The sequence below is a fragment of the Protopterus annectens genome, chromosome 10.part0 (genome assembly GCF_019279795.1).
Source record: "Protopterus annectens isolate FY-2018-M chromosome 10.part0, PAN1.0, whole genome shotgun sequence".
NCBI lineage: Eukaryota > Metazoa > Chordata > Ceratodontiformes > Protopteridae > Protopterus > Protopterus annectens.
Genome location: NC_056744.1, coordinates 941,175,670 through 941,202,221, shown reverse-complemented (window position 1 = coordinate 941,202,221; position 26,552 = coordinate 941,175,670). Strand labels below are relative to the sequence as shown.

Sequence of the window (26,552 nt, the reverse complement as noted above, 5' to 3'; positions counted from 1 at the left end):
AACACAACACCCGTACAGAGCAGTCTAATATTAACATATGATTTACATGTCTAATACATTTGTAACACAAGCATTGTACATAAATCATTTCGATATTCACAAATGACATATAATTATTTACAAAATTCCAGATAGCTGTGCTGAATGTATCCCCCTTTGTCACAAAGGTTAATATGCTTAAAAAAACTGCCAGGTCAGTAGCCTAGGCCATGCTTTGTCCTTGATGCCCTGTGCCAACTTTCACTTCTCAAAACTATTAATCTTAACTTTTAAGGACACAGGATGAAGAAAAAGTAATCTGAGTCTAAATAATATCTTTAGTCTTGCCAGCTGTAATGTTAGAGTAATGCAGAAAGAAGCTGTCAAGTCAGTAGCCTAGACCCATGCTTTGTTTTTGTAACATAACTCTCACCCCTTATGAATACTAGTTGTTACTTTTTCTTCATCTTCTGCCCTTTGTCATAAGTTATGGGAGTATGAATAATGTCTTGAATTGTGCCAACAGGTACTGTCTTACATGATAAAGTACTCCAAGAACTATTGAGAAGAAAGTTCCATTTGGACCTTTATATAAGCCTGTGTTAACATGCAGCTTGCACATCTTTAATTCCAGGGTGATCAGAAGGATCTGTATTTCATTTCCAAACTAGGTTCTTGGATTATTATTCTAGTACTAACACAAGAATGCCTCATCGGTGGGGTGCTACACTTCTGTAGTGTCACCCTTTAGATGAGATGATAAAGTGAAGTGCCCATGTTTTGGTTGGTAGCTCAGATGGATGTAAAAGATCACAAGGTAGTTAACCAACAGAGTAGGGGTTTCCATCCAATTTCTGTAAATATCACCTTCTCTGAAAGTAGGAACATGCCTAATGTGACTAAACCAGCATACTAAAGTATATAAGTAAGTAATAAAGTAGGCTAACTTTTAATTTTGTGGGCATCAGTTTGAACTTTACCTACCTTTGTGAAGGGACAGTGGGAGAATGTTATGTCCTTATTAATCACACTGAGCAGCCTAGGTGGAATGCTATTGATTTGATGCAGTGTGCACTATGCTTTTTGCTGAGAAATGAGTGTGAACCCTGAATTTGATGCAATCTTTTTAAGAGGACACCATGCTTAACAAGGTTGCTACTGAAGTTCTCACTTGTCTTCATTTTGTTGCATGCATGATGGCCATAGTGGTGATCTTAGTGTTTCACTGTTGCAGACATTACATTTGGGTTATCTGCTTGCAGGTAGCCCTCAGCTGGCCTGATTAACAAAGTCTTGGGTCCTGCGTCAGTTGCTGTCCCTTCTTCCATGACATCAGGTCGTCAGGGGTATAAAACATGCAGCCGACACCATTACATCAGTCTTTCTTGCTGTGCGGTGCCCGAAGCAGTTCACAAGTGCCGATCAGCCGACTCCTGAAATTTTCATTTTCGAGTTTCAGAACTGAAGTCTTCAACTAAAGCTAAGTACCCCATTGGGGAAACTTTTTCTTGCTCCTTACCGGTGTCAGTAAAAGTTAATAATTGCATTACTTGTGGAAAGCAAATACCTCATAAAGATTTTCATTCGTACTGTATTACTTGCTTAGGCCCTGACCATGACATACCTTGCTGTTGGTTTTGTGCTTTATTTAATCAGCGCACTGTCCATTGTCGTTATATTTTCGCCTCTAAATATTTCGGTCCTCTGTTTAATTATCCAGAAATGTCATCGGTTAGCCATCCGACTGCCGGAATTCTGAAAAAACGCAAAGATAAAGACAGAGACAGGCTGCCGAGGTCCAAAACTGACGACAACGCTTCTAAGTCAGTCACCAGTTCACCGGTACTCCAGTGAGGTGCTTTTGCAGCCCCTGATACCCACTACTTCTGATTTGCAGACCTCTACTGAGACCCATTCGGAGTCCGGTATGCCGCGAGATGCTTCAACTATGGAACCCGTGCATGTCTCTACCTTGGATGGGTATGGAGCCGCTGTGTAGGCACTGGCTTCTGAGGGTATTTTCAGGCCTACTGACTTGCATATTAAACCGACGCCTCCTTCTTCACTTAGGCCTAAATCTCAAACCATGCCTAAAAAACCGACACTCAGGCCACATGCTCAGACCTCTATGCCTAAAAAACAAATTATAAAAATGGCTGAAGATTTAATAACTCTAAATCAGGGGTAGCCAACACCCCCCCCCCCTTTCTAAGAGGCCTAGGACTGAAGTCGTTTATGAATCTTCTGACCAGGATTCTGTTTTTTCTGATTCTTCTGATGATCTGGATTTGCCTTTACCTACTTATGAGGATTCTGATGCAGAGGACTCCATTCCCACTGCTTCCCCTCCAGAGGATTTTTCTTTTGGGGAAAGCTTGCATACTCTAAGGGAGCATTTCCACTGGGAAAGCCAGGATTTTTCTGAATCAAAAAAAGAGGCTTCTGGATTTCTTACTACTACCTCAGCATAGGCCTTTAGCTATTCCCCCTGTACTAGACATTGTTGATGCTTTTCCGGAATCTAGTTTGGCCCTCGATTCCTTGCCTCCTGCTCCCAGAAAAACTGACATACTATAGGGTCCCTGGGTCACACAAGTTCCTTTTTAAAAATCGTATTGCGGATCCAGAGACCATCTCACAGGGGCCCACGGGCATTAAGGCTTGTACTGCTAAAAATCCTACCCCTTCTGATAGAGACTCCAGGGCGCTGGATAGATTGGATAAGAAGGTTTACACTTCTGCAACCTTGGCCATTAGGGCTTTAAACTGCCAGTTTCATATAGGTATCGGTAACATGTTATTGGATTGCTTAAACAGAAAATGATGTTGATTCCTAACTGTGTGGAAAATAATTACAGGATTTAATGCATTCTGCTGAACAAGTTAGAAAACATACTTTGCAATGTGGTTTTGATTCATTAGAGGCCTCTTGCAGGGCTGCTGTTACTGGGTCTGTGCTCAGAAGGCATGCTTGGCTAAAGTCATTAGAGGCCTCTTGCAGGGCTGCTGTTACTGGGTCTGTGCTCAGAAGGCATGCTTGGCTAAAGGAACAATCCTTGCCTGACCATGTTAAAGCTAAATTGTTGGATGCTCCCTTAAATCAGGACTGCCTGTTTGGCAGCAAGACTGAGGAAGTTCTTAAAAAGATGGAAGATAAAGCTAAATCTATGCAAACTGTTAAAGATTTCTTACAAGTTCAGCCTCCCAGATTTAGTAGGCACTGGCCATCTAAGAATTGGTCCTTTCCAGCCCCTTCTAGGTCTTCTAAAGCCAACCCCAGACACAGCAAAAGCCCCAGGTTTCAGTCCCAGGGGAGACGCAGGACTAAGGAGTTGGGGGGCCCGCACTTCCAAACCTGAGAGTAATAAGACCCCCCCCCCCATGGTAAATTGACTCAGTGACTTGCGTTTAAAATTTCCGAGCACTTATTAACTGACTACCCCTTTAGGGGGAAAGATTGCTCTTCATGCAAGGAACTGGGAACTCATTACCCAGGACAAATGGGTTTTAAATAGTGTCCCAGGGATACAGATTTCACTTCCACACATTGCCAACACCAAGCGGGTGGCTGGGCCTGCCCCCAAATCAGTGGGTAGAGGCCCAAAAACAAGTACTTTCTCTCTCAAACATGGGGGCTATTCAACTGGTACCGGAAGAGGAAAAGGGACAAGGTTTCTACTCGAGGCTTTTCCTGGTACCCAGAAAAGACCATTCATGGCATTCTATCCTGGACCGTTTTTTTGGAAATTCCAAAATTCAAGATGCTGACTCTTCACCAATTACTTTCTTTGCTAGGCAAAGATGCCTGGTTGGCAACACTAGATTTAAAAGAAGCATACCTGTACATCCCAATCAGGGAATCTTGCAGAAGATACCTACGCTTCAAAGCAGGCTACACGCACTATAGTTCTCTGCACTGCCTTTTGGCTTATCATACTGTGCCCAGGGTATTCACAAAGTGCCTAGCTCCAGTTATTGCCTTTTGCAGGCAAAGAAATATTCAAATATACCCATACCTGGACGATTGCCTAATTCAGGCAGAAAGCCAGGACATACTTTTGAATCATCTGGCCTTTGTACAAAGGGTTCTAACTTGTCTGGGGCACACCATAAACGAAAAGAAGTCACACCTGGTACCCTGTCAACAAATTATATTCCTGGGAGCAAGCTTGAACACAACTTTCCAGATGGCTTACCTCGCGCCAGAGAAATAAATTCATTTGACAACCTTCTTCAAACCAGTGGCCACAAAATCCCTGCTATCTGCAAGACAAATACTGCAAGCGTTGGGGTTCATGGCCTCCTGCATTCTTCTAATTCCATGTGCAAGACTGCATATGAGGAAACTACAGCATCTTAAAAAGCCTGTGGTGTCAATATTCTCAGGTTCTAGAAGCAATGATTCTTATCCTACCTTGCCTACGCCTAGAATTCCTTTGGTGGGCAGAGGCCTGCCACCAAAACAAGGGACTACCTTTCACACCACCCCCTGCCGCCTAAACCCTAACAACAGATGCATCAGACTATGCATGGGAGGGCTCGCCTGGCAGGGAAGTGCATTCAGGGCTAATGGAACCCAAGTCAAATGCACCTGCTTATCAATCAAAAAGAAATGTTAGCTGTACAGAATGCTCTGACAGCCTTCAAGGACCACATCCTCCCAGGACAACTTATGGTAAAGACAGACAACACCACTGTTATGTGGTACACATTCTTACCCCCTCTGCAGACTAGCCATGGCATTGTGGAACACCACCTTGAGCTACCAAGTGCACCTATAAGCTGAAGTCCTGCCAGGAAAATTAAATATACTGGCAGATGGACTAAGTAGAAACCTCATGGACCCAAACGAGTGGAAACTGGAACCAAGGATTTTCAACATGTTGGCAAGCAAATGGGGGAGCCTACATATAGACCTGTTTGCCTCTCCCCAGAGCTACCAATTGGACAAATTTTGCCCAAGGACTCCCCACAAGCAAGCCTGGAAAGTGAATGCTCTGTCCTTCAGCTGGAAAAACCTATCTGTCTATGCTTTTCCCCTCTCTGCCTCTGCTTTCCAAAGTACTACTAAAAATCAAACAGGACAAACTGATTTTGATTACTCCAGACTGGCCACGCCAACACTGATACCCCCTCCTGCGCAGTCATAGTTATCCCAATGGCACCTGCCTCAGACTCCTTCCCTATTGTCTCAGCAGGAGAACCAGATTCTGCACCCTCAGCTTCTAACACTGAACCTTGCATCCTGGCTAATTACATAATCTCTCCTCTACCAACCCTCAATAAACCGGTGATGGATATCATTTTAGAGGCAAGGAGGCCTAGTACTAGAAAATCTTATGCTGAAAAATGGTTCCAGGCACAGAACCTTTTCCAATCTCAAGGAATGAGCACAGCAGCACCCAATTTACCCCAGATTTTACAATACTTAACTGAGATGCTTCATGAGGGCCTGTCGTTTTCCTCCATTAAAATCCACACCTCAACCATTTCAGCTCATTATGGCACAGAACCTCCCCTCTTCTCTCATCCACTGCTCAAGCAGTTCCTCAGAGGGGCCAAAAAATTGAGACCACCCAGGAGAGCTCCAACCCCAGCGTGGGACCTTTAACTTTGTTTTGGAGAATCACTCTACCTCTTTTCGAGCCAGCTGCTACTGTAGACTTAAAATTTCTTTCTTGGAAAACAGCTTTCCTTTTAGAAATCACTTCAGCTAGAAGGGTATCTGAATTACAGACCCGTATGGCAGTGGAGCCTTTCATCATCTTTCATGCGGACAGGGTGTCCCTCGGAACCAATCCATCCTTCATGCCCAAGGTGGTATCCAGTGTGGCTCTTAATCAGTCTATTCATTTGCCAACCTTCTTTCCCAATCCACAGAACAAAGGGGAACGGATACTGCATTCCTTAGATGTGCACAAACAACTTAGATTCTACTTGGACAGGACTAAATCTCAAAGGAAATCTGAACAACTTAGATTCTACTTGGACAGGACTAAACCTCAAAGGAAATCTGAAAAACTGCTGGTGGCATTTGCTGTAGGGGCAGAGAGGAGGGCTATTTCAAAGCAAACCATTTCTAAGTGGAAAGGACATTGCATTCATTTCTGCTATAAGCACCATGGAAAACCCATCACCCAGGGGATCAGACCTCACTCCACCAGGGCTGCATCTACCTCTACAGCCTTTCTCAGAGGCATCCCTCCCAGGGACATCCTAGAAGCTGCTACCTGGAGTTCTGTACATACTTTTGCCAAGCATTATCATTTGCCAATTTTCTCTAAATCCAGAGCTGACTTTGCCACTGCAGACTTGCAGGGCCTTATAGCTGGTCCTTGTGCTATCTAATTCCTCCTCCTGACCATAGCTTTGGGAATCTACCCAAATGTAATGACTGCAACAGTGAAACACTAAGAGCATAGTACAGTTGTGTACACTTATCATAAATGTAGATGTTCGAGTGTATTCACTGTTGCAGTCCTGGTTACTCTCCCTCAAGCCCACCCAAACTTCTTTTGGCTATACCTCTACTTTTCTTTACTATGCTTAAAAGCCTTTTTGGTGTATTTGCTTTTCTGTTGGAGGTATATCATTGTACTTGATATTTAATTCCTCCCCATTAGGGGGGCACCTGGCATCTGGGGCAAGAAAAACTGATGTAAATATGTTGGCTGCATGTTTTATACCCCTGACGACCTGACGTCATGGAAGAAGGGACAGCAACCGACGCAGGATCCAAGACTTTGTTAATCAGGCCGACTGAGGGCTTACCTGCAAGCAGATAACCAAAATGTAATGACTGCAACAGTGAATACACTCTAACATCTACGTTTATGGTAAGTGTACACAGCTGTACTTTTTATCCCCTTGTGTCACCATGTTAGTAAGGCTAGACCTTGTTTAATTTAATCCATGTAGCAGCAATTACTATTTGTGTGCAGACTTTATGCCTGAACTGGCGTATGTGCATGGCACAGGTAATTTAATGTGCCACATCAGGCCTTAAAGAACTGAACTTGTAGTTTGGGCTGACAGTGTACCGGAATTTGAGTAAGGAATTAGGAAGTACATCTAGCTGACCTGGAATTGATAACTTGTTCCTCTCCATTCTGCCATTTTCAGCATAACTGTTGATTACTGGATGTGTACAAATCTTAAGAGTTTTTTAATGTGAAAAATTCAGCTGTGCAGCCCTTTGGAAAGCTGTGCTACAGTTTTGGCTCTTTTTTTTGCACACAGATTTAGTCCCCGAAGATATGCACATTCTGATAGTGCACACCTAGTTTGATTGTGGAGAAGGTATGTGAATTGCCTGCAGATTAAAGACTATATGATCCGTTTTCACCACACAAACTATAGCTTACCACTACTGACCCTTTCAAACATTATACCAATATTTCTTCAGTTTCCTTCTTTACAGATTAGTATATTGGCTTCTGTCTTCTTAAGTCTTTCCAACTTGTTACTGCTTATCCTGACATAAAAAAACAGTGAAACAAAATTATGCAGTTGCTTTTATTGTCTAAAAGGTTAACACTTTTTTTCCAGCATGGGAAAAGATAAGGGGTGATAAGTTGAGTCTGATTTGAAGTTTTGTTTACATGTCTGAATAAAAATATAATTTGTATGGCAGTGGTTTAAGAGTTTTCAGACTGGACTCAAAGTATCAAATTTCTCTTCATGACCTGTTAAAGACCAAATGTAAGGCCAGTTTCTCAGCTTAAATTTTTAAACTGTGCATGTAATTATAGGAGCTCGGGTCCCTTCCACATTGGAACATCAAATATATTAGTATTGGAAGCATTTCTTTGTTTTTCTGTAATCCACACAGATTTTCATAAACTTCCTTCTACGATGCAGTGTTTCAAGCAGAAAATGTACATTTTCTTGCCATTTATAGCAGAAAGGTTCAGAATGTTTGTTTAATACTAATTTACAAACTTGATCAGATGACAAGGAGGGTCTATATTAGATAATCAAAATCTACTTGCGTCGAACATGTATTGATCGACACAGAAACAGCAAAACACATTTAATCGAACATCAAAAATTTTAATAGGGTAAGTAATCACTTAGCCATACAACACCACAACAGATGTTGCACCCACACAATCTCTAACCATATATACCAACTCCAAGATCGCATTACGGTGGGGAAAAGGCAAAGTTGTGGTGTTGGCCAATGGCTTCCTTGCCCTAGGAAAGTTTCATCATTCACAGAAGTGAATTTTGCTGGTTCAAAGTAAATAGATTTTGATTATCTAATTTAGATCCAATAAGGAAGTTGAATTGTATATTAAGTTTTGCTGTTTATTTGAGGAAAGACTAATAATCCTCTGACACTGTTGCATTGGCAGGTGTTTCAACCGATTGTTGAAAGGTTTGGGGTGAAGCTGGACTGCGATGTTAAAATGAGGTATGTGTTAGTGTTAAGTAATGTATATATGTCATATGTCATGGAAATTTCCTGTAATAGATTGGCATATGAAGTGGCATTAATAGGCGATATTGCTTAATTTTTTTCAGTAGGGTGCTGTACATGAGTATTAGAAAAAGGTTTCAGAACTGTGGCGTCACTGTCACTATTTGCTTTCCATCATGTGTGGGATTCTTATGTTTGATAGAAGTTGGATAATTCTGCCTTTCAGCTGTTTTACCAGTTAATTCCATCATGAAACTGTGGGATTTCTGTAGAACACTGTACTTGTTCATTATTCATAACTTTACTGTACAATGTAACCAGATTTTATCTTTATTTTGACTTTTATTTTTATTTTGTTGACTTTAATTGAAGGAAATGTAAACTCAACACCGAGGACCAACAAGCTGTGCTAAAAAAAAACTAACCAGTACAACCAATACAACCTTTGCACACTGATAAGTTTTATTAGTTGTGTTTTTGACGACTTCAGAATCGAATGTACAGATATTGCAACCCAAAGTTAAAGCTTGTATATATATATATATATATATATATATATAGATATATATAGACATATATATATATATACATATATATATATATATATATATAGATATATATATATATATATATATATATATATATATATATAGATAGATAGATATAGATATATATATATATATATATATATATATATATATATAGATAGATATATATATATATATATAGATATATATATATATATATATATATATATATATATATATATATATATATATATATATATATATATATATATATATATATATATATATAGATATAGATATAGATATAGATAGATATATAACACAGCCAAAGGTTGTAATTCAAAATAGAAAGGGGTGATGAAGCAGGTGGAAGAGATGATGGGATGTGAGACACAGATCCTTAAGAATAATAAGTATACAGAATATTCTATGTTTAAAGTAACAAAGTATGTTAAGAACCCACACAAGAATGGAGACAGGATATTTTGAAAATTGGGGTATAGAAATAAGGCAAGGAGGGTGGAATTTACTGGAGAAAACTGACAAAGCAGGCAAGGTATTGGGAGCAAAGATGGAAAGGTAAGAGTGGCATGAGGCTAAAAAGATGTTTGGATTGTTGGCTAGAGATGGCCTTCTCTACCAGGGATTGATGTCAGAATATGAGAGAGAAAAAAGAAGTATTGGAAGTGCAACACCCACTCAGGTGTTTTTTTCCTTCAAATCTGAAACTAGCTGCTGTTAAGGAGATATTTAGTGGGGGACATGAAAATTGCAGGATTTCTATAAGAATCATTCAGAAGAGGACATGAAATATTGCAGGATTACTAAAAGAATCATTCAGAAGAGGTTAGAAAATATTGGGAAGAGAGACTGCAAGAGCAGTTTACAAGAGAACAATGGGAGAATCTATGTATGTCTCACACTTATGCAACAAAGTCATGAAGGTTTAGGATTTTTGCTTGGAAGTCTTTGCATATTTTTATACCCCAAACAGGCTTAAAATAATGTTTCCTCTGGTAGGCAGCAAATGTTTGTAGGTGTGACTGGAAAGAAAGACATAAGTAAGAATATATGTTTTGCGAGTGTAATGAGCTGGCAGATTTAAAAAAATTCCCTACAGAGTAGTATATCAGAAATATTGGGTGAGCAAAGGACTGTAAATAAGGCTATGAATTTTTTGAGATGGGACATAGGAGCCGAATTGCCTAGACATAGTAAGACCTAATTATGTTGGCTGCCAAATGCAGTTACTAGAAAATGGAAATCAAAGTCTAAACCAACTGTATTTGAAGTATTGAATATTATAAAAGAAAGATAAAAGAAATAGAAGCGATGTCTTTAGACAAGGGAAGTGGAAATTGTGGGAACAATACATGGCAGATTAATGTTCAGGAGGAGGAGTGAGAGTTAATGGAAGGAAGGAATATTGGACTGATGATAAAAAAAAAATGTGTGATGTATAATATGTCTGAAAAAACGCTAATATAGTTTGTTCTCTTTTCTGTTATGTGATGTTTGCTGATGGCTTAAGTGATCATTTTTAAAGGCGTTTTAAAAAAAACTCCTATTTCAGAACATCTCATTTCCTACAGACCAAATAGCCCCCCCCCCCCTCCTTATTATTTTCCTTACTCTGCTATATCTGGTATTTAGTAAGCAAAAACCATTCCTTTTATGTTTTTATACCATTACTCCACCGATAAACCTCTTGTATCTTTTCTAATGCTCTCCACTTTTAATATTAAAATTCATATGTCCTCCTTTTCCATTTTGTAAGTATTTTACTCCCTCCACCATATCACTCAGTTGCCCTTCTTCTTTGTCTGGTTCTGCCTGGCTCATCAAATCTATTAGCACTTTATCTCCAGTGCTCCATTTTCATGCTATGTAACAATTTTATATCCTCTCCTTCCTTCAGTAACTTTTTTCTTCTGGTTCTCTCTACAGCTTCTTCCTTCAGTAACTTTGTTCTTCTGGTTCTCTCTACAGCTTCTTCCTTCAGTAACTTTTTTCTTCTGGTTCTCTACAGCTTCTTCCTTCAGTAACTTTTTTCTTCTGGTTCTCTCTACAGCTTCTTCCTTCAGTAACTTTTTTCTTCTGGTTCTCTCTACAGCTTCTTCCTTCAGTAACTTTTTTCTTCTGGTTCTCTCTACAGCTTTGCTGCACTGTTTTCTATCTTGAAATTCCAGAACTGCAGAAGCAGCCCTCAAATTCCACCCAGAGTTCTCCAGTTCATGTCTTCCAAAGAATAAGTTGTTCAGTATCCTGGCCAAATTTTCCCCTAGTAAATTAAATACCACCTAAAAGTCTCCCCAGAAAAGAAGCTGCTAGCCTAATGGGACCTTACTTGGTCAGCAAAGGATGGATAAGGATGGGTAAATGGATGAATAAATTTAGTTTTTGTAAGCAAGCATGCTAGAAAAATGGTTCCATTATTTAACAAACAGAAAAGTGGTTTCTGGCACTTGTAAAGCTATTAGCTGTTTTCTTCCACCAACAAGTACCAGCAGTTGGAGACAGTAAGTCTGTAGATGCAGGCAGTTAATTGGGAAATAACTAAAGCATGTGCTCTGAGACGTGTGTGTGTGTGTGTGTGTGTGTGTGTGTGTGTGTGTGTGTGTGTGTGTGTGTGTGGTTTTGATGAAGTACAGAGAAGGTCAGAAGGAGTTGCATTGTGTCTTTGTGGATTTAGAGAAAGCATATGACAGGGTGCCTAGAGAGGAGTTGTGGTATTCTATGAGGAAGTCGGGAGTGTCAGAGAAGTATGCAAGAGTGGTACAGAATATGTACGAGTGTAGTGCGACAGCGGTGAGGTCTGTGGTGGGAGTGACGGATGCGTTTAAGCTGGAGGTGGGATTACATCAAGGATCAGCTCTGAGCCCTTTCTTATTTGCAATGGTGATGGACAGGCTGACAGACGAGATCCGACCGGAGTCCCTGTGGACTATGATGTTTGCAGATGACATTGTGATCTGTAGTGAGAGTAGGGAACAGGTGGAGGAGACCCTGGAGAGCTAGAGAAATGCTCTAGAGAGAAGAGGAATGAAGGTCAGCAGGACTAAGACAGAATATATGTGTGTGTGAATGAGAGAGAGGATAAGAGGAATGGTGAGGATGCAGGGAGTAGAGGTGGAGAAGGTGGATGAGTTTAAATACTTGGGATCAACAGTTCAGAGTAATGGTGAGTATGGAAGAGAGGTGAAGAAGAGAGTACAGGCAGGATGGAGTGGGAGGAGAAGTGTGTCAGGAGTGACTTGTGACAGACTAGTACCAGTAAGAGTGAAAGGAAAGGTCTACAAGAGGACAGTGAGACCAGCTATGATGTTCATCGTGTTTCACTGTTGCAGTCATTACACTTGGGTTATCCTGCTGGCAGGCTACCCGCAGTCGGCCTAAATTCCAAAGTCCTGGTCCGGCGTCGTTTGCTGTCGCCTCTTCCCTGATGTCAGTGCACCAGGGGTATAAAAGATGCAGCCAACGCCATTTTCTTCTGTCTTTCTTGCCACGCGGTGCCCAAAGCAAAAGCAGTTGGCAAGTGCCGGTCGGCCGACTCCTGAGAATTTCATATCCGAAGTCTTCATTAAAGTTAAGTACCCCATTGGGGAAACTTTTTTTTCTTGCTCCAGACCGATGTCAGAAAAAGTTAACAATTGTATTTCTTGTGGGAAGCAAATACCTCATAAGGATTTTCATTCTTACTGTATTCCTTGCCTAGGCCGTGACCACGACATTGCTAGTTGTCGGTTTTGTGCTAGATTTAACCAATGCACTATTAAGCGTCGGTACGATTTTGCCTTTCATTACTTTGGCCGAAGATTTAATTATATAATGCCGTCAGGACAGCCGACGACCGGAGTTTATAAAAAGCGCAAGGAAAAGGACAGGCATCAGAGGTCCAAAACCGATGAGGCCTCCGCTAGGCCAGTCGCCGGTTCTCAATGTGGTGCTTTCGCAGCCCGACGCCCGCTACCTCAGAGCCACAGGCCACTTCCAACTCCCACGTGGAGACTAGGCCTCTGGATACTTCCTCAGATGGGTCCAGAGCCGCTGAGCAGGCATCGGCTTCTGAGGGTGTTTTCAGACCTACACAGTTATATGTCAAGCCAACCTCATCTTCCAAGGTAAAGACTAAAACAGCTTTAAAGACAAAGAAACAAGTACAGCATTCTCCTGGACAGACTTCCATGCCTAAGAAACAGATACTTAAAATGGCCGAAGACCTAATTACATTGATCCGGGGTTCCCATCCCCTCCTGATAAGAGGCCTAGGCAAGACAGAGTATGATTCTTCTGATCAGGTTTCCATTTCCACTGACTCCTTTTCAGAACACGGATACTCTCTTCCTCCCTGTGAGGATTCTGATGCTGAAGAATCTATTCCTTCAGCCTCTCCTCCTGAGGATTATTCTTTTGGGGAAACCCTGCATACCATGAGGGAACATTTTTCACTGGGAGAGCCAAGATTACTCAATCTAAGAAAAGGCTCGGAGACTTCCTTTTACTACCTCAGCACAGACCTCTTGCTATTCCACCTGTTCTAGACATTGTAGATGTATTTTCAGAGTCTGGCCTGTCTCCTGACTCTTTACCCCCTGCACCTTTTAAGCCAGACAGATGCTACAGGGTTCCAGATTCTCATAAATTTCTATATAAAAACCCTGCTGCTGACCCAGAGACTATTTCTCAGGGTCCCAAAGGGGTCAAGGCTTCCACTGCAAAAAACCCTGTCCGCTCTGATAGGGATTCTAGGGCTCTGGACAGATGGGGGGAAAAAGTTTACACTTCTGCTACCTTGGCTGTAAGGGCTTTAAATTGTCAGTTTCATATGCTTAAATATCAGCAATATTTAATGTCACTGCTAAAACAGAAAATGTTGACAAATTCTGAATGTTCTGAAAACAAGGAATTGCAGGATTTATTGCATGCAGCTGAACAAGTGGGAAAGCATACTTTGCAATATGGTTTTGATTCACTGGAGGCCTCTTGCAGGGCCGCTGTTACAGGTTCTGTCATTAGAAGGCATACTTGGTTAAAGGAACAGAATCTGCCTGATCATGTTAAAGCAAAATTATTGGATGCTCCATTACAGCACGATACTTTATTTGGTGTTACGGCAGAAGAGGTGTTGAAGAAAATGGAGGATAAAGCGAAATCTATGCAGACAGTTAAGGATTTCTTACAGGTACAACCACCCAGATTTAGCAGGAGCTGGCCTTCTAAGAATTGGTCCTTTCCAGTGTCAGGCAGGCCACAGAGGCAGATCCCAGCCCCAAGGCTCATACAGGCCTAAACAACTGGGTGCTTCTACCTCCAAAAGCGGAGAAGACAAATCACAGCCATATAGGAAACAGTCCCAATGACTTTCCTCTGCCAGTGCCAAGCACTTATCTTTTGACAGCACCCTTAGGAGGAAAGCTGGCACTTTTTTCACAAAATTGGCACATGATCACCCAGGACAAATGGGTTTTGAATATAGTCTGTCAGGGCTACAGGTTCCACTTTCCCACCCTTCCAAAGACAAAAGGTATGCCAGACCTGCCACACAATCAATGGGCAGAGGCACAAAAGCAAGTTTCATCTCTCATGGACATGAGAGCTGTTCAGCGAGTACCACAGCAAGAGTCAGCGAGTACCACAGCAAGAGCAGGGGCAAGGATTTTACTCAAGACTTTTCTTGGTACCCAGAAAGGACAAAGCTTGGAGACCAATACTGGACCTGTCTATTCTAAACACTTTTCTGGGTGTTCCAAAATTCAAAATGTTGACACTGCAGCAGCGTTTGCCCATGCTGGGCAAGAAGGCTTGGCTTGTAACTTTGGGACCTCAAAGAGGCATACCTGCATGTCCCAATCAGACAATCTTGCAGAAGATACCTCAGATTCATAGCTGGCTCAATGCACTACCAATTCTTTGCACTGCCCTTTGGCTTATCTACTGCGCCCAGGGTCTTCACAAACAGGCCTGGCACCAGTAATTGCATTTTGCAGGCAAAGAGGAATTCAGATATATCCCTACTTGGACGACTGCCTTATTCAAGCAGAGAACAAAGACATTCTACTGAAGCATCTGGCGTTTGTAAAAAGATTACTAGTTTGCCTAGGGTACACAGTAAACGAAAAGAAATCAAAACTAGTACCCTCTCAGAGATAATATTCCTGGGTGCATGCTTAAATACAACTGCCCAGATGGCTTATCTCACGCCAGACAAACAAAGGCAACTGACTTCTTACTTCGAAAAGATGGCAACAAAGACCCAGTTATCTGCAAGAAAACTTCTGCAGGCTTTGGGCTTCATGGCATCCTGCATTCTGCTAATTCCATATGCAAGACTGCATATGAGGAAGCTACAATGGTATCTAAAAAGTGTTTGGACTCAACATTGCCACAGCCTGGAAACATTATTTACCCTCATTCCCTGCCTGCAACAGGAGTTTTGATGGTGGGCACAGGCCTGCCACCACAACAAGGGACAGCCATTCACTTTACCCACAGCCAGGCAGACACTAACAACAGATGCATCAGATTATGCCTGGGGGGCCCATATAGCAGGAAAATGCATTCAGGGCACATGGCCCGCAAGCCAAATGCATCTTCATATCAATCAAAAAGAGATGCTAGCTGTACAGAATGCCCTGACAGCCTTCAATGATCTACTCCATCCAGTAAACTGTAGTAAAGCACCACACCAAGGTAGAAAGCACGAACAGTTTATTCACTCCACACACTAATGCTTTTTGTAATACAAAACGTGTTCGTCTTCAACGTCATCAGATAATGAAAAGCAGCCACTACATTGTCATATATACACACACTGCTATTTAGAACCAATTAAAAAGTACCAATCACCAGAAGAGAACCATTAAATTAATTAAAATGCTCAGAAATAAAATCATGTTGTGTAAATGTTTGTAAACATTAATCAATGAAAATAGTAAATGTATGAATGTTGTAAGACTTTCTTAAATTTAAAAGTCATAAATAAATATCAAACAGTTAAAATTAATAACAAATGTAAAAGGTTTAAAACCTAACCCAATGAATAAATCATTTCATGTCTCCCTCTAATGGTGAACCTAAAAATAACATGTTGAAGTACCATTTGTAGTAAAATATAAAATGCTCAATATGTGAAACCTAGCACAATAGATAAATCATTTTATATCTCCCTCTAGTGGTTTACCTAAAATTAACTTGTTAAAATACCATTTATAATAAAATATAAAATGCTCATCATGTGAACCACCTAAAAAAGTGAATATTATTTGTGCCTATGCAAAACGGTTTCTTCTATTTTTGCACTTGCACAAGTAAAATATTAATCTCATTTAGAGTTTAGCAGATCTCATTTTAAGCACTGGTGCTAAAGACAACATTTCGTTGAGTCCTGGGAATTTACCAGAATCCAACACTAGCTGCCAGTATAACTCCCTGTACTCAACTAATGTTTCCCACATACCACACCTAGGACTCATAGTAACAACCTCTAGTATAAAAAATTGAAAACCAGATGTCTTACAGGTGGTAGTGTGCTTGTATAGTGCATTCCTCTCATTCTTTGTTCTAATTTCATATAAGTGTTCATATATTCTCTGCTTCAATTTCCTTTCACTTTTCCCTATGTAAAAGGACTCGCATTCTTTGCATGCTGCAATATAAATAATCCCTTTTGTGTTACAGTTGGCATAGGTGTTTTCCTTTTCCTAGCGTTCAAGTATATGTAATCTCCAGTTGATAGAAATGAACAATAACTACAACTACCACACTTGTACAAACCTTTCTTTTCCTTTTTACTGTTTTGTGTGTTGCCCATATTTGAAACCCTCTAATATATTCTTAATGCTGTTCCCTTTACGATGTGTGTGTCAGTTCTTTATCAAAAATGTATCTTAAATCATATATCTTAGAGAAATTATCCCATTCTCTGTCAAAAATGTTTAAGTCTTGAATGACCATCATAGGTAATGATTAAACCTGACCTATAGTCTTCATTAGATTTGTTTTCTTATTTTCTGTCATCTTAGATTTGAGTTTTACCTAAAATTGGAGCAAATTTGTCTTCTTTTCCTTCACTTCATCTAAAATTTTGTCAAAAAGTTCATTGGGGTAACCTCTGTTTAAAAATAATTCCCTGAGTACCCCAACCTCACTCAAGAAAATCCCATCATCCGAGGTCATCCTACTCAAACGTACCAGTTGTCCCTTAACTACACCTCTCTTCTGATGAGGTGGGTGAGAACTGGTATAGTGTAGGTAGGAATTTGAAAAAGTCTCTTTCCCATAAATCTTCGATGTAAAATGACCATTATTTTTCTTAATGTGGACATCCAAGTAAATTAGTTCATGTTGGTTAAAATTTTTAGTAAATTCCAAAAAGTCGGTTGTACTATTAACATAATGTACAAATTTATCAAAATCTTCTTGTTGCCCCTTCCACAAAAAGCATAGGTCATCTAAAAATCTGCTATATAGTGTCCAATAACCATGGTATGGTGAGTTTACAAGATATTTGTTTTCCCAATAAATCATTATTATAGTAGCATAGGTGGGAGCACAGTGTGCCCCCATAGCAACACCTTTTTCTTGCTTAAAGTATTCCCCTTGAAAAAATATGTAGTTGTTTTTCAACACTATTTCCATAAGGGTTAAAATTGTTCTAAAGTCTCTATGAGAATTCTTTTTACTGTCCACTAACATTTCTTCAAACCACTCCATACCCACACTGTGTGGTATACTTGTGAAAAGGTCCACCACGTCTAATGTGCCAAATGCTACATTGTGACTAAATAAACTTTCCAATTTCCTCAAAGTCCCACGAGTCTTGTAGTATATTGTTGTTTCCCTCCAATACACATTTCACCTTTAGATCTACAAATTTCGCTAGTGGTGCCATCACCGAACCATCCGCTGAGACTATAGGTCTCAAAGGTGGGTCATGAGGGTTTTTGTGCACTTTTGGAATACCAAAAATGCAAGGTACTTTAGGCTTCTCTACATGTAAATATTTGTATGTTTCCATATCTATTGAACCTTCTAATAGTAAATCATTCAATATTACTTGTATTTTTTTGTATGCTATATTAATTTCATTGATGGACGCTCTTGAATATTTGTCAGTGTTAAGAATTTCCATCATTTTCCCTTCATATTGTATGCTATCCATTAGCACTATGCCCCCACTTTTGTCAGGTTTCATAACCTTTACGTTTCTGTTGTTACTCATGTCCTTCAAAATTTCCAATTTGGCAGGGGTTAAATTAGAATGTACATATTGTTGGTATTTGTTCTTAATTCCCTTTCAACCTTTAGTTCGAAATTTCTAAGTTGAGGGTGTAATGGTGGGTTAAATGTACTACTACATTTCAAACAATTACTTTCAATATTATTTCTTTTCCCATTAAAAACAACTCCAAGTTATTCTTTCTGATAAATAATTTTATATCCACTAGTAATCTAAAAATATTGGTTCTCTGTCTAGGAATAAAACCAAAACCTTTTGAAAATAAGTCAAAAAAAGTTTTGTTGGTTTTAATATTAGAAAAGTTAAAAGTTAAGATCCATGTACGTCAATATGTTCTCTTCTTGTGTTAAATCGTCTATTGGTTCCAAACCCGTTCTTTCCTCCCCTGTGGCCTCCATCCCCTCCCCATGTAGTTTTTTGAATAGTAATCTACTGGTTCCTTGTCCATTAATCTCTCAGATATTCTAAGTGGGGGGAACTTGGACCTATCTAAATTATTCTCCATGTGTCCAATTTCTTCCCATTCTGTTCCTTCACAAGGTTCCTTCCCCCATCTACCAAAACCTTTCCTCTGTGAATATTTAGGTTTTGGGTAGTGGGTCTTATTTTTATATTCATTTAAATCCCTATCAATCTTACCAAATTTCCTGTTCTGAACCTTTTTAAACCTAGACTTAACGTTCATTAACAGTTTGTGGTATTTTTCTTTTTCTGTTTCAACAGTAAACATAAGATCACATGTAATGGCCTGGTTAATATTTTCAATGTCCACATGTAATTTCTCTATCTCAGTTTCGTTGTTTTTGATAATGCCCTCATAATCTCATACCCACAATTGTCAAAAGCACTTATCAAATCATTGTAAAAATCAGTGCCTTCAGCCACATTGTTTGGGTATTTGCATACCCTGAGACCTTCAGGCACTATTTTTAATTGCAAACAATGTTTTAAATAAGAATTGTCCATATCCAACATTTTGTACTTGTAAATACAATAGTCCAAGTCTTTAAGCATAGTGTATAACTGGAGTTATTGTTGATATTAGAGCTCTTTTTGTTAAAATCAAATTTTAACATTTAGAAAGTCTGAAAGCTGTCTTTTTGTACCTGGAAGAACATTGTCTCTGTCCAAAAACGCTCACGAATCACTGCGTTTATTCCCACCTTTCATTCCTCCCAAATCGATCCCATTAGTGTTATTAAATGTAATATGTGGAAAACCATCCAGACCGCTATCAACGTTAGCAGTCCGCTCTCTATCCTCATTAACTTGTGTTTTATTGCATACAGCCATGACTCCACTCACGCTCGGTTGTTGAACCACTTCCTGGTTTCCTGGTATCGGCGATGACAATAGCAGTGTAGCCATAGATTGGCTAATGGGGGTTAATGCCACCAGCTGCGTCAGTTGTCCGATAAGCTTCCTAAGCTCTCCTGTTTCTAAACCCTTAGAACAAATGTCCGTGCCCGACCTGGAATCCATCGATACTGGTAACCAAAATCACAAAAGGACAGATGGTGCTCAGGTAAAACCAATAAATTGTAGTAAAGCTCCATCTACTCCATCCAGGACAACTGCAGATAAACACGGACAAACTACAGTCATGTGGTACATAAACAAGCAAGGAGGCACACATTCCTACCCCCTCTGCAGACAAGCCATGACTTTGTGGAACACAGCATTGACTTATCAAGTGCACCTGCAAGCACAATTCCTGCCAGGAAAGACAAATACTCTGGCAGACAAACTAAGTAGAAACCTCATGGATCCTCATGAGTGGAAACTAGATCCACAAGTATTCAACATGATAACAAGGAAATGGGGATGCCCAGACATAGATCTATTTGCCTCCCCACACAACTGCCAACTACAGAGATTCTGCACAAGGACAACACAAACAAGCATGGAAAATAGATGCTCTATCATTCAGCTGGAAAACCCTTACAGTATATGCCTTTCCTCCACTGCCTCTCCTCCCCAAGGTACTCCTAAAGATGAGACGAGAAGCCAAAAATGATACTGATTGCCCCAGACTGGCCACGCCAGCACTGGTATCCAATCCTAAAGAGCTTGTCTCAAGGCCCAGCCTGGACATTACCTCAAATTCCTCATCTACTGACCCAATAAAACAATCCGATCCTGCACAGTCAACTCAAAACTCTAAATCTGGCTGCATGGCAGATAATATAACCACTCAGGACACACCTCTCTCGAAAGCAGTTATGGATGTTATTTTGGAGGCCAGGAGGCCCAGCACCAGAAAATCTTCTGCCAACTACAGAGATTCTGCACAAGGACAACACAAACAAGCATGGAAAATAGATGCTCTATCATTCAGCTGGAAAACCCTTACAGTATATGCCTTTCCTCCACTGCCTCTCCTCCCCAAGGTACTCCTAAAGATGAGACGAGAAGCCAAAAATGATACCGATTGCCCCAGACTGGCCACGCCAGCACTGGTATCCAATCCTAAAGAGCTTGTCTCAAGGCCCAGCCTGGACATTACCTCAAATTCCTCATCTACTGACCCAATAAAACAATCCGATCCTGCACAGTCAACTCAAAACTCTAAATCTGGCTGCATGGCAGATAATATAACCACTCAGGACACACCTCTCTCGAAAGCAGTTATGGATGTTATTTTGGAGGCCAGGAGGCCCAGCACCAGAAAATCTTATGCAGAAAAATGGAAGAGATTCTGTGCTTGGAACCAGGCACAAGGAATTGACACGCTTGTACCAAATATTCCTCCAATTTTACTACCTAACTGAGATGCTGGACAAAGGCCTATCCTTCTCGTCTATTAATATCCATGCCTGTGCCATTTCAGCTCATTACAGTACGGACCCACCTATTTTTTCACATCCACTGCTAAGGCAGTACCTCAGAGGGGCCAAAAACATAAGACCTCCAAGGAGAGCACCAATTCCTACATGGGGCTTTAATTTTGTCTTGGAAAAGCTCACACTGCCTCCTTTTGAGCCAGCCAATACAGCCAAGATAAAATTCTTATCATGGAAAACAGCTCTTGTCCTAGCAATAACTTCAGCAAGAAGAGTCTCGGAGTTACAGGCATTAATGGCTGTGGAACCTTTTATTATTTTCCATCCGGACAGGGTTTCTCTAAGGACAAACCCAACATTTATGCCTAAGGTAGTGTCCAGTGTGGCTCTTAACCAAACCATTAATTTGCCTACCTTTTATCCAAACCCACAGAATAAAGGGGAGGGACTTCTGCATTCTTTGGACATACACAGACAGCTACGCTTCTACTTGGACAAAACTAAAGCTTTCAGAAAGACTGAGCAACTTTTAGTGGCATATGCTGCAGGATCACAAGGAAAGGCTATTTCAAAGCAGACTATTTGAAAATGGATAGGCCATTGCATTCATTTCTGCTATTCACAACATGGCAAGTGCCTAAGGGCATTAGGCCACATTCAACCAGAGCAGCAGCCTTCCTCAGAGGAGTACCAACCAAGGATATTTTGGAGGCTGCAACTTGGACTTCAGTGCACACTTTTACAAAGCACTACCACTTACCTCTTTACTCTAGATCCAGAGCAGGCTTTGCCACTGCAGTTCTGCAGGGCCTCATAGCCACTCCTAATTCTATTTAGGCCCAGCCACCCAGCATTGGGATTCAACCCAAGTGTAATGACTGCAACAGTAAAACACGATTAATTTAGTACAGTTGTGTACCTACCATAAATGTAGGTGTTCGAGTGTATTCACTGTTGCAGTCCAGGTTACCCTTTCAATGCTGGGACTTATCTGTACTTTTCTATTCTATACAACCTATGTGGTGTATTTGCTTGTAGATGAAGGTAATGTTTATGTTAGTGCATGCTTTTTTATAAGCAGAATTTTTAGCCTACCATTTTGGGGGCACCTGACATCTGGGGCAAGAAAAACTGAAGAAAATGGTGTTGGCTGCATCTTTTATACAACTGGTGCACTGATGTCAGGGAAGAGGCGACAGCAACTGATGCCGGACCAGGACTTTGGAATTCAGGCCGACTGCGGGTAGCCTGCCAGCAGGACACCCTAAGTCTAATGACTGCAACAGTGAATACACTCGAGCATCTACATTTATGGTAGGTAGACAACTGTACTTTATATGGGTTGGAGACAGTGGCATTGACAAAAAGGCAGGAGTCAGAGCTTGATGTGGCAGAGTTGAAGATGTTAAGATTTGCACTGGGTGTGAGGAGGATGGACAGGATTAGGAATAAGTATATTAGAGGGTCAGCCCGGGTTGGAAGGTTTGGAGACAAAGCCAGAGAGGCACAATTATGTTGGTTTGTACATGTGCTGAGTTGACTATTAGACATTTATGTGATTTATGTGCTCTATGCATTTCATTTTATGTTCTTAACTTTTATATATATATTTTTTAACACTAATCAAGACATTTTTTTATGTTACACAAAAGGTCTTGTTTTCACGACGTGAACAGTTGTGGATGCATTAATTAATATAATACTTTTTGGTGCAATAATTAATCAATTAGCCAATGATATTCCTGTTGTGGTTTGGTATTTAAAGCACTCATTCAGTGTGAATAAGTGATTCTGATGAAGTCTACATACTGAAGACGAAAGCGCGCTCAGTCATCATTTTTTATGTGAATTTTGTTTTGTGTCGTCTTGTGGATTAATATTAAATTTATTTACGATTTGAACCTGCCACTGTGCATTGGACATTCTTGGCTTCATATTCGCATACTTATCTGGTGACAGCATTGTGTTTTACAATTTGGAGGGCAGCCCTTTATGGTACAGCGACGGAGGTTTGATTTGTTCCATCAAACTCTATTTCTGTCACTAAACAGAAAACTAAATAAGCTCAATTTAACTAAAATAGGAAATTGGACAATACATTTTAAAAAAAAAAAAGGTATACATCACCGATAAAGAAAGCGCTCATCCTGTCTTCAGTCTTGACTGGGATGCCCCATTGCAGTCAGGCAGGAGTCTTCATCGGGAAAACAGTCCTGGGCAGTGCGTCCACTCCACCATTGAGGCTTCTGCCTGAGTGCAGGGAGCCCCAGCTATGTATTGCCAAGTTGTTTACCACAAGTCATGAGAATCAGTACTTTTCCAGTGTAGGCTGGAGATAAATCATTCTGTGGTGTTGGCCACCCAACCCAGAAGGAACAGCAATTCCTGCCAAATACAATCATTTTGCAATTTTCAAGTGTTACACCGGAATATTCCAATGACTTTGCAAGTTAGTACTTTACTGGAATATCCCAGCACACATAAAAGACGTATTTCGTAACCAAATGTAGTGATTTTGCTGAAATCACTAAACTGTTCTGGAACACAGCATCATCTCTCATGCCTGCTGACACTTCCAGAATATAGCATTACTTCATTTGTCAAGGAAAATAAAGAGAATGTTGAGATTTAGGGTGGCAACAGTCAATCACACTCCCTCTCCTCCTCTTTCGTGCCACAGAAGGATGTAGTACAGTTGTGTAAAAATGTATCATAACAGTAGACGTCCTACTTTTCATTGTTGCAGTATTGTGCTCCTCCCTCCTTCCCCCTTACTGGTTTCGGTTTCATTCTCCTTTGGCTAAGGAGTCCTTCTGTCTCTCCCCTTTTTGAATGCACATGTTCTTTAGTGTTTCTCCTGGATTGCTCTGGTTCTAATGGGGAGATTCAGTTCCGAGGATTAAGTCCACTTACATCATGAATGTACTTTGATGTACAGTGCCTGGAAGGACTTAAGGCTTTGGTATGCTGACCAGATATATGGCTATCCACAGTAGGATATCCCTTTAGTAAGGAATACTGCAATAGTGAAAATATGACATCTACTGTTACTGTAAGTTCTTACACAACTGTAGTTTGAGATCCAAATTGTATGGCAAAATTAAGCAGAGATATTGTGCAGTCTAATTTCTTACCATATCTGTCAGGCAGAATAAGAGGGGTCATGAAAAATGGTCTGGTATTTGATCAAGAGCTAAAAATACACAATAAAAAAGTCAGATGTATATAAAAATGGAAATGAAGGTGTTAAGACATGTTCTGTACCTCATAGGTGCCTTACGTACTTGGAAAATCTATTAAGCCACAGAAGAGTTGTAAGCCTTGCTTCTGGGCTGCACTGATTGTATTAAGGAATGGGAGCAGTGTTTTAGCTACATGGTCAGCCACCAAGGTGACCTATAAAGTGCACCATGCCTGAGGACTGCATGGTGGTTGTATGCACCTGCTTGGTTCAAATTTGAAACCGTTGCAACTCCTCACTTTGGATCTTTCATCCTTATTGAGCTATTGTGACTTGTAACATTGCTACATTAGAGTACAGTGAAGCACAGAGAAGGGGTTTGAGGGAGGGATGGTTATTATTTATTTATTTATTTTTTCCTGATGGGCCTTGGCTCGAGCATAATCTAGCCACAGAAGTTAAGGTTAGGCTGCCTCTCATCTTCTCTTAATATTTCCCTGCACTCAAGTTAAATTGTTCCATTTCCTTCACTTTGTTTTATATGAGTTGAACATTAACCACGGCCAGCAAATGGATATGTTTCATTTTTGGAGACTGTTCAGGAGTATGACCCCTTTGATTAAGGGACACATTTCTGTAACGTACATGCCATATATATTGTGATTGTTCATAAAAAGGTTTGTCTAGTCATAGTGCATTGCCTTTGCTGTCATTTCAGCCTGGTTGTGGTATGATGCCTTACAACTGAAGCTTGGTTAGGATAACTGAATATATATCATTCACTATTGTTACTGTAGACTTGTTTAATTAAATAAGAAAGATGCATTGTGCATCTCAAATAAAAAAAAAAAAAATAAAAAGTTAAATCTTTATCATGTAGTAACAAGTATTTTCCCTTAAAACGAATATTGGCTGAAGCGTTGAGAATTGAGTTATCCTTTAAATCACCACTTTGAATGTTATTTTCCCAGTGTTTTCATGATGCTTTTCCTGTCTGACTGAATTATAGTAACGTGGCAGAACAGATAGTTTTGTGGTGCATAATACAATTCCTAGTAACAGTAAATGGAACACACAGAGTATTCTGAAATGTGACCATTAGAAATGTGAGGGTTTTGCAATTATAAAATGGAAGAGCATTGTTTTTTGTTTTTTTTTTTTTTCTTCAAAAATGTTTCTGTAATTTAAAGCACACTGTAGTAGTATAGTGTTATTTCTTTTAACCTTTTTGTTTTGCAGGGGTTACTATCCTAAAGGAGGTGGCGAAGTTGTTGTGAAAGTATCTCCTGTTAAGCAGTTGTCCCCCATCAACTTAATGGACAAAGGAAGTATCACAAAAATCTATGGCAGAGCATTTGTTGCTGGTGTGCTGCCATTCAAAGTAAGTTTTGTCTCATAGTCACGTGTTTCAAGGAATGCACGTGCTTCTCCTACTCTTTCCATCTGAAGAGTAACCGTATTGGTCAGGATCATAACTTTCTCTGAAACGCACATTACCTTTTTGGTAGCTGATTTCCATAGCAGCAAGAAATGGGTGAGGCAGTAGTAGGGCATATTCCACCTACGTACACATAACAGTCATGTTCATAGGAGATTACTAGATGAATGACTTTAAGGGCTTTTACAAGCCTAGCCAACATAACCCGATTTTACTCAATACATGGCCCCTAGGGGCAAGAAGATGGAGTGGATTTGTTGCCTGTGCATTGATTTTCTTACAGACTGCCCCTGTCCATAAGGGACATGGGCACTACCCCCCCCCCCAGGAGTGAATTTGCAATTTCCCATCCATTGATCCAAATTACTCTTTGAAGAGGACCAGGGAAGGGCTGTGCTTAATGTGAATAGGAAGCCTGTTCAAAGAAGAGGCAATCTCTAAGACACATCTGTCTGAGCAGCAAGTTTTGTGTTTAGATCCCCAGATTTGGTGACCCTTGTGATGTTTGATCTGCGGATGTGTAGCAGTTGGATTAGGGCTGGATTTGTGAGTGCCTTGTAGGTCAGGCGTAGGTCACCCCTTAATAGTCAGTAGGAGACAGAGTAAAGGGATAGGGCTTTTAGTCTGTCCACATAGTTCATGTTGTTTACACCCTGTATTTTCTTTGTGAGGAACCTCTCCAACTGCTGTGAGTGCCTAGTCAAGTAAATGCCAAATGGAGCATCATACTCGATTATTGGTCTAATGAGGGCTGTGTACAACAGGAATATAATTTCCTTAGAACTGGATGCCATACCTTTTACTTATAAGTTCAGCCATTTAAAAGGACTTCCTCATCACTGTGTACACATGGTGGTCAAAGTTCAGGCTACTATCTGTGTACCTAAATCTCTCACTTCTGAGTCTACTCTTAGGGGTGTGCTATTAATGTTGTAATTTGCAGGGGTATTTGACTTTCCAAAAGGGTGTGATAATGCATTTTTT

At 40.3% G+C, this 26,552-nt stretch overlaps 1 protein-coding gene across 1 annotated transcript in view; it reads left to right on the top strand.

Annotated features, from left to right (window-relative positions):
* The window catches only part of RTCA (RNA 3'-terminal phosphate cyclase), a 337,192-nt gene that overhangs the window by 60,103 nt on the left and 250,537 nt on the right, over positions 1-26,552 (top strand). Inside the window, exons 5-6 of the mRNA XM_044085720.1 lie at positions 8,337-8,395; positions 25,370-25,511. Of these exons, the coding sequence (XP_043941655.1) occupies positions 8,337-8,395; positions 25,370-25,511 (201 nt within the window). The remainder of the gene's footprint in view (positions 1-8,336; positions 8,396-25,369; positions 25,512-26,552) is intronic.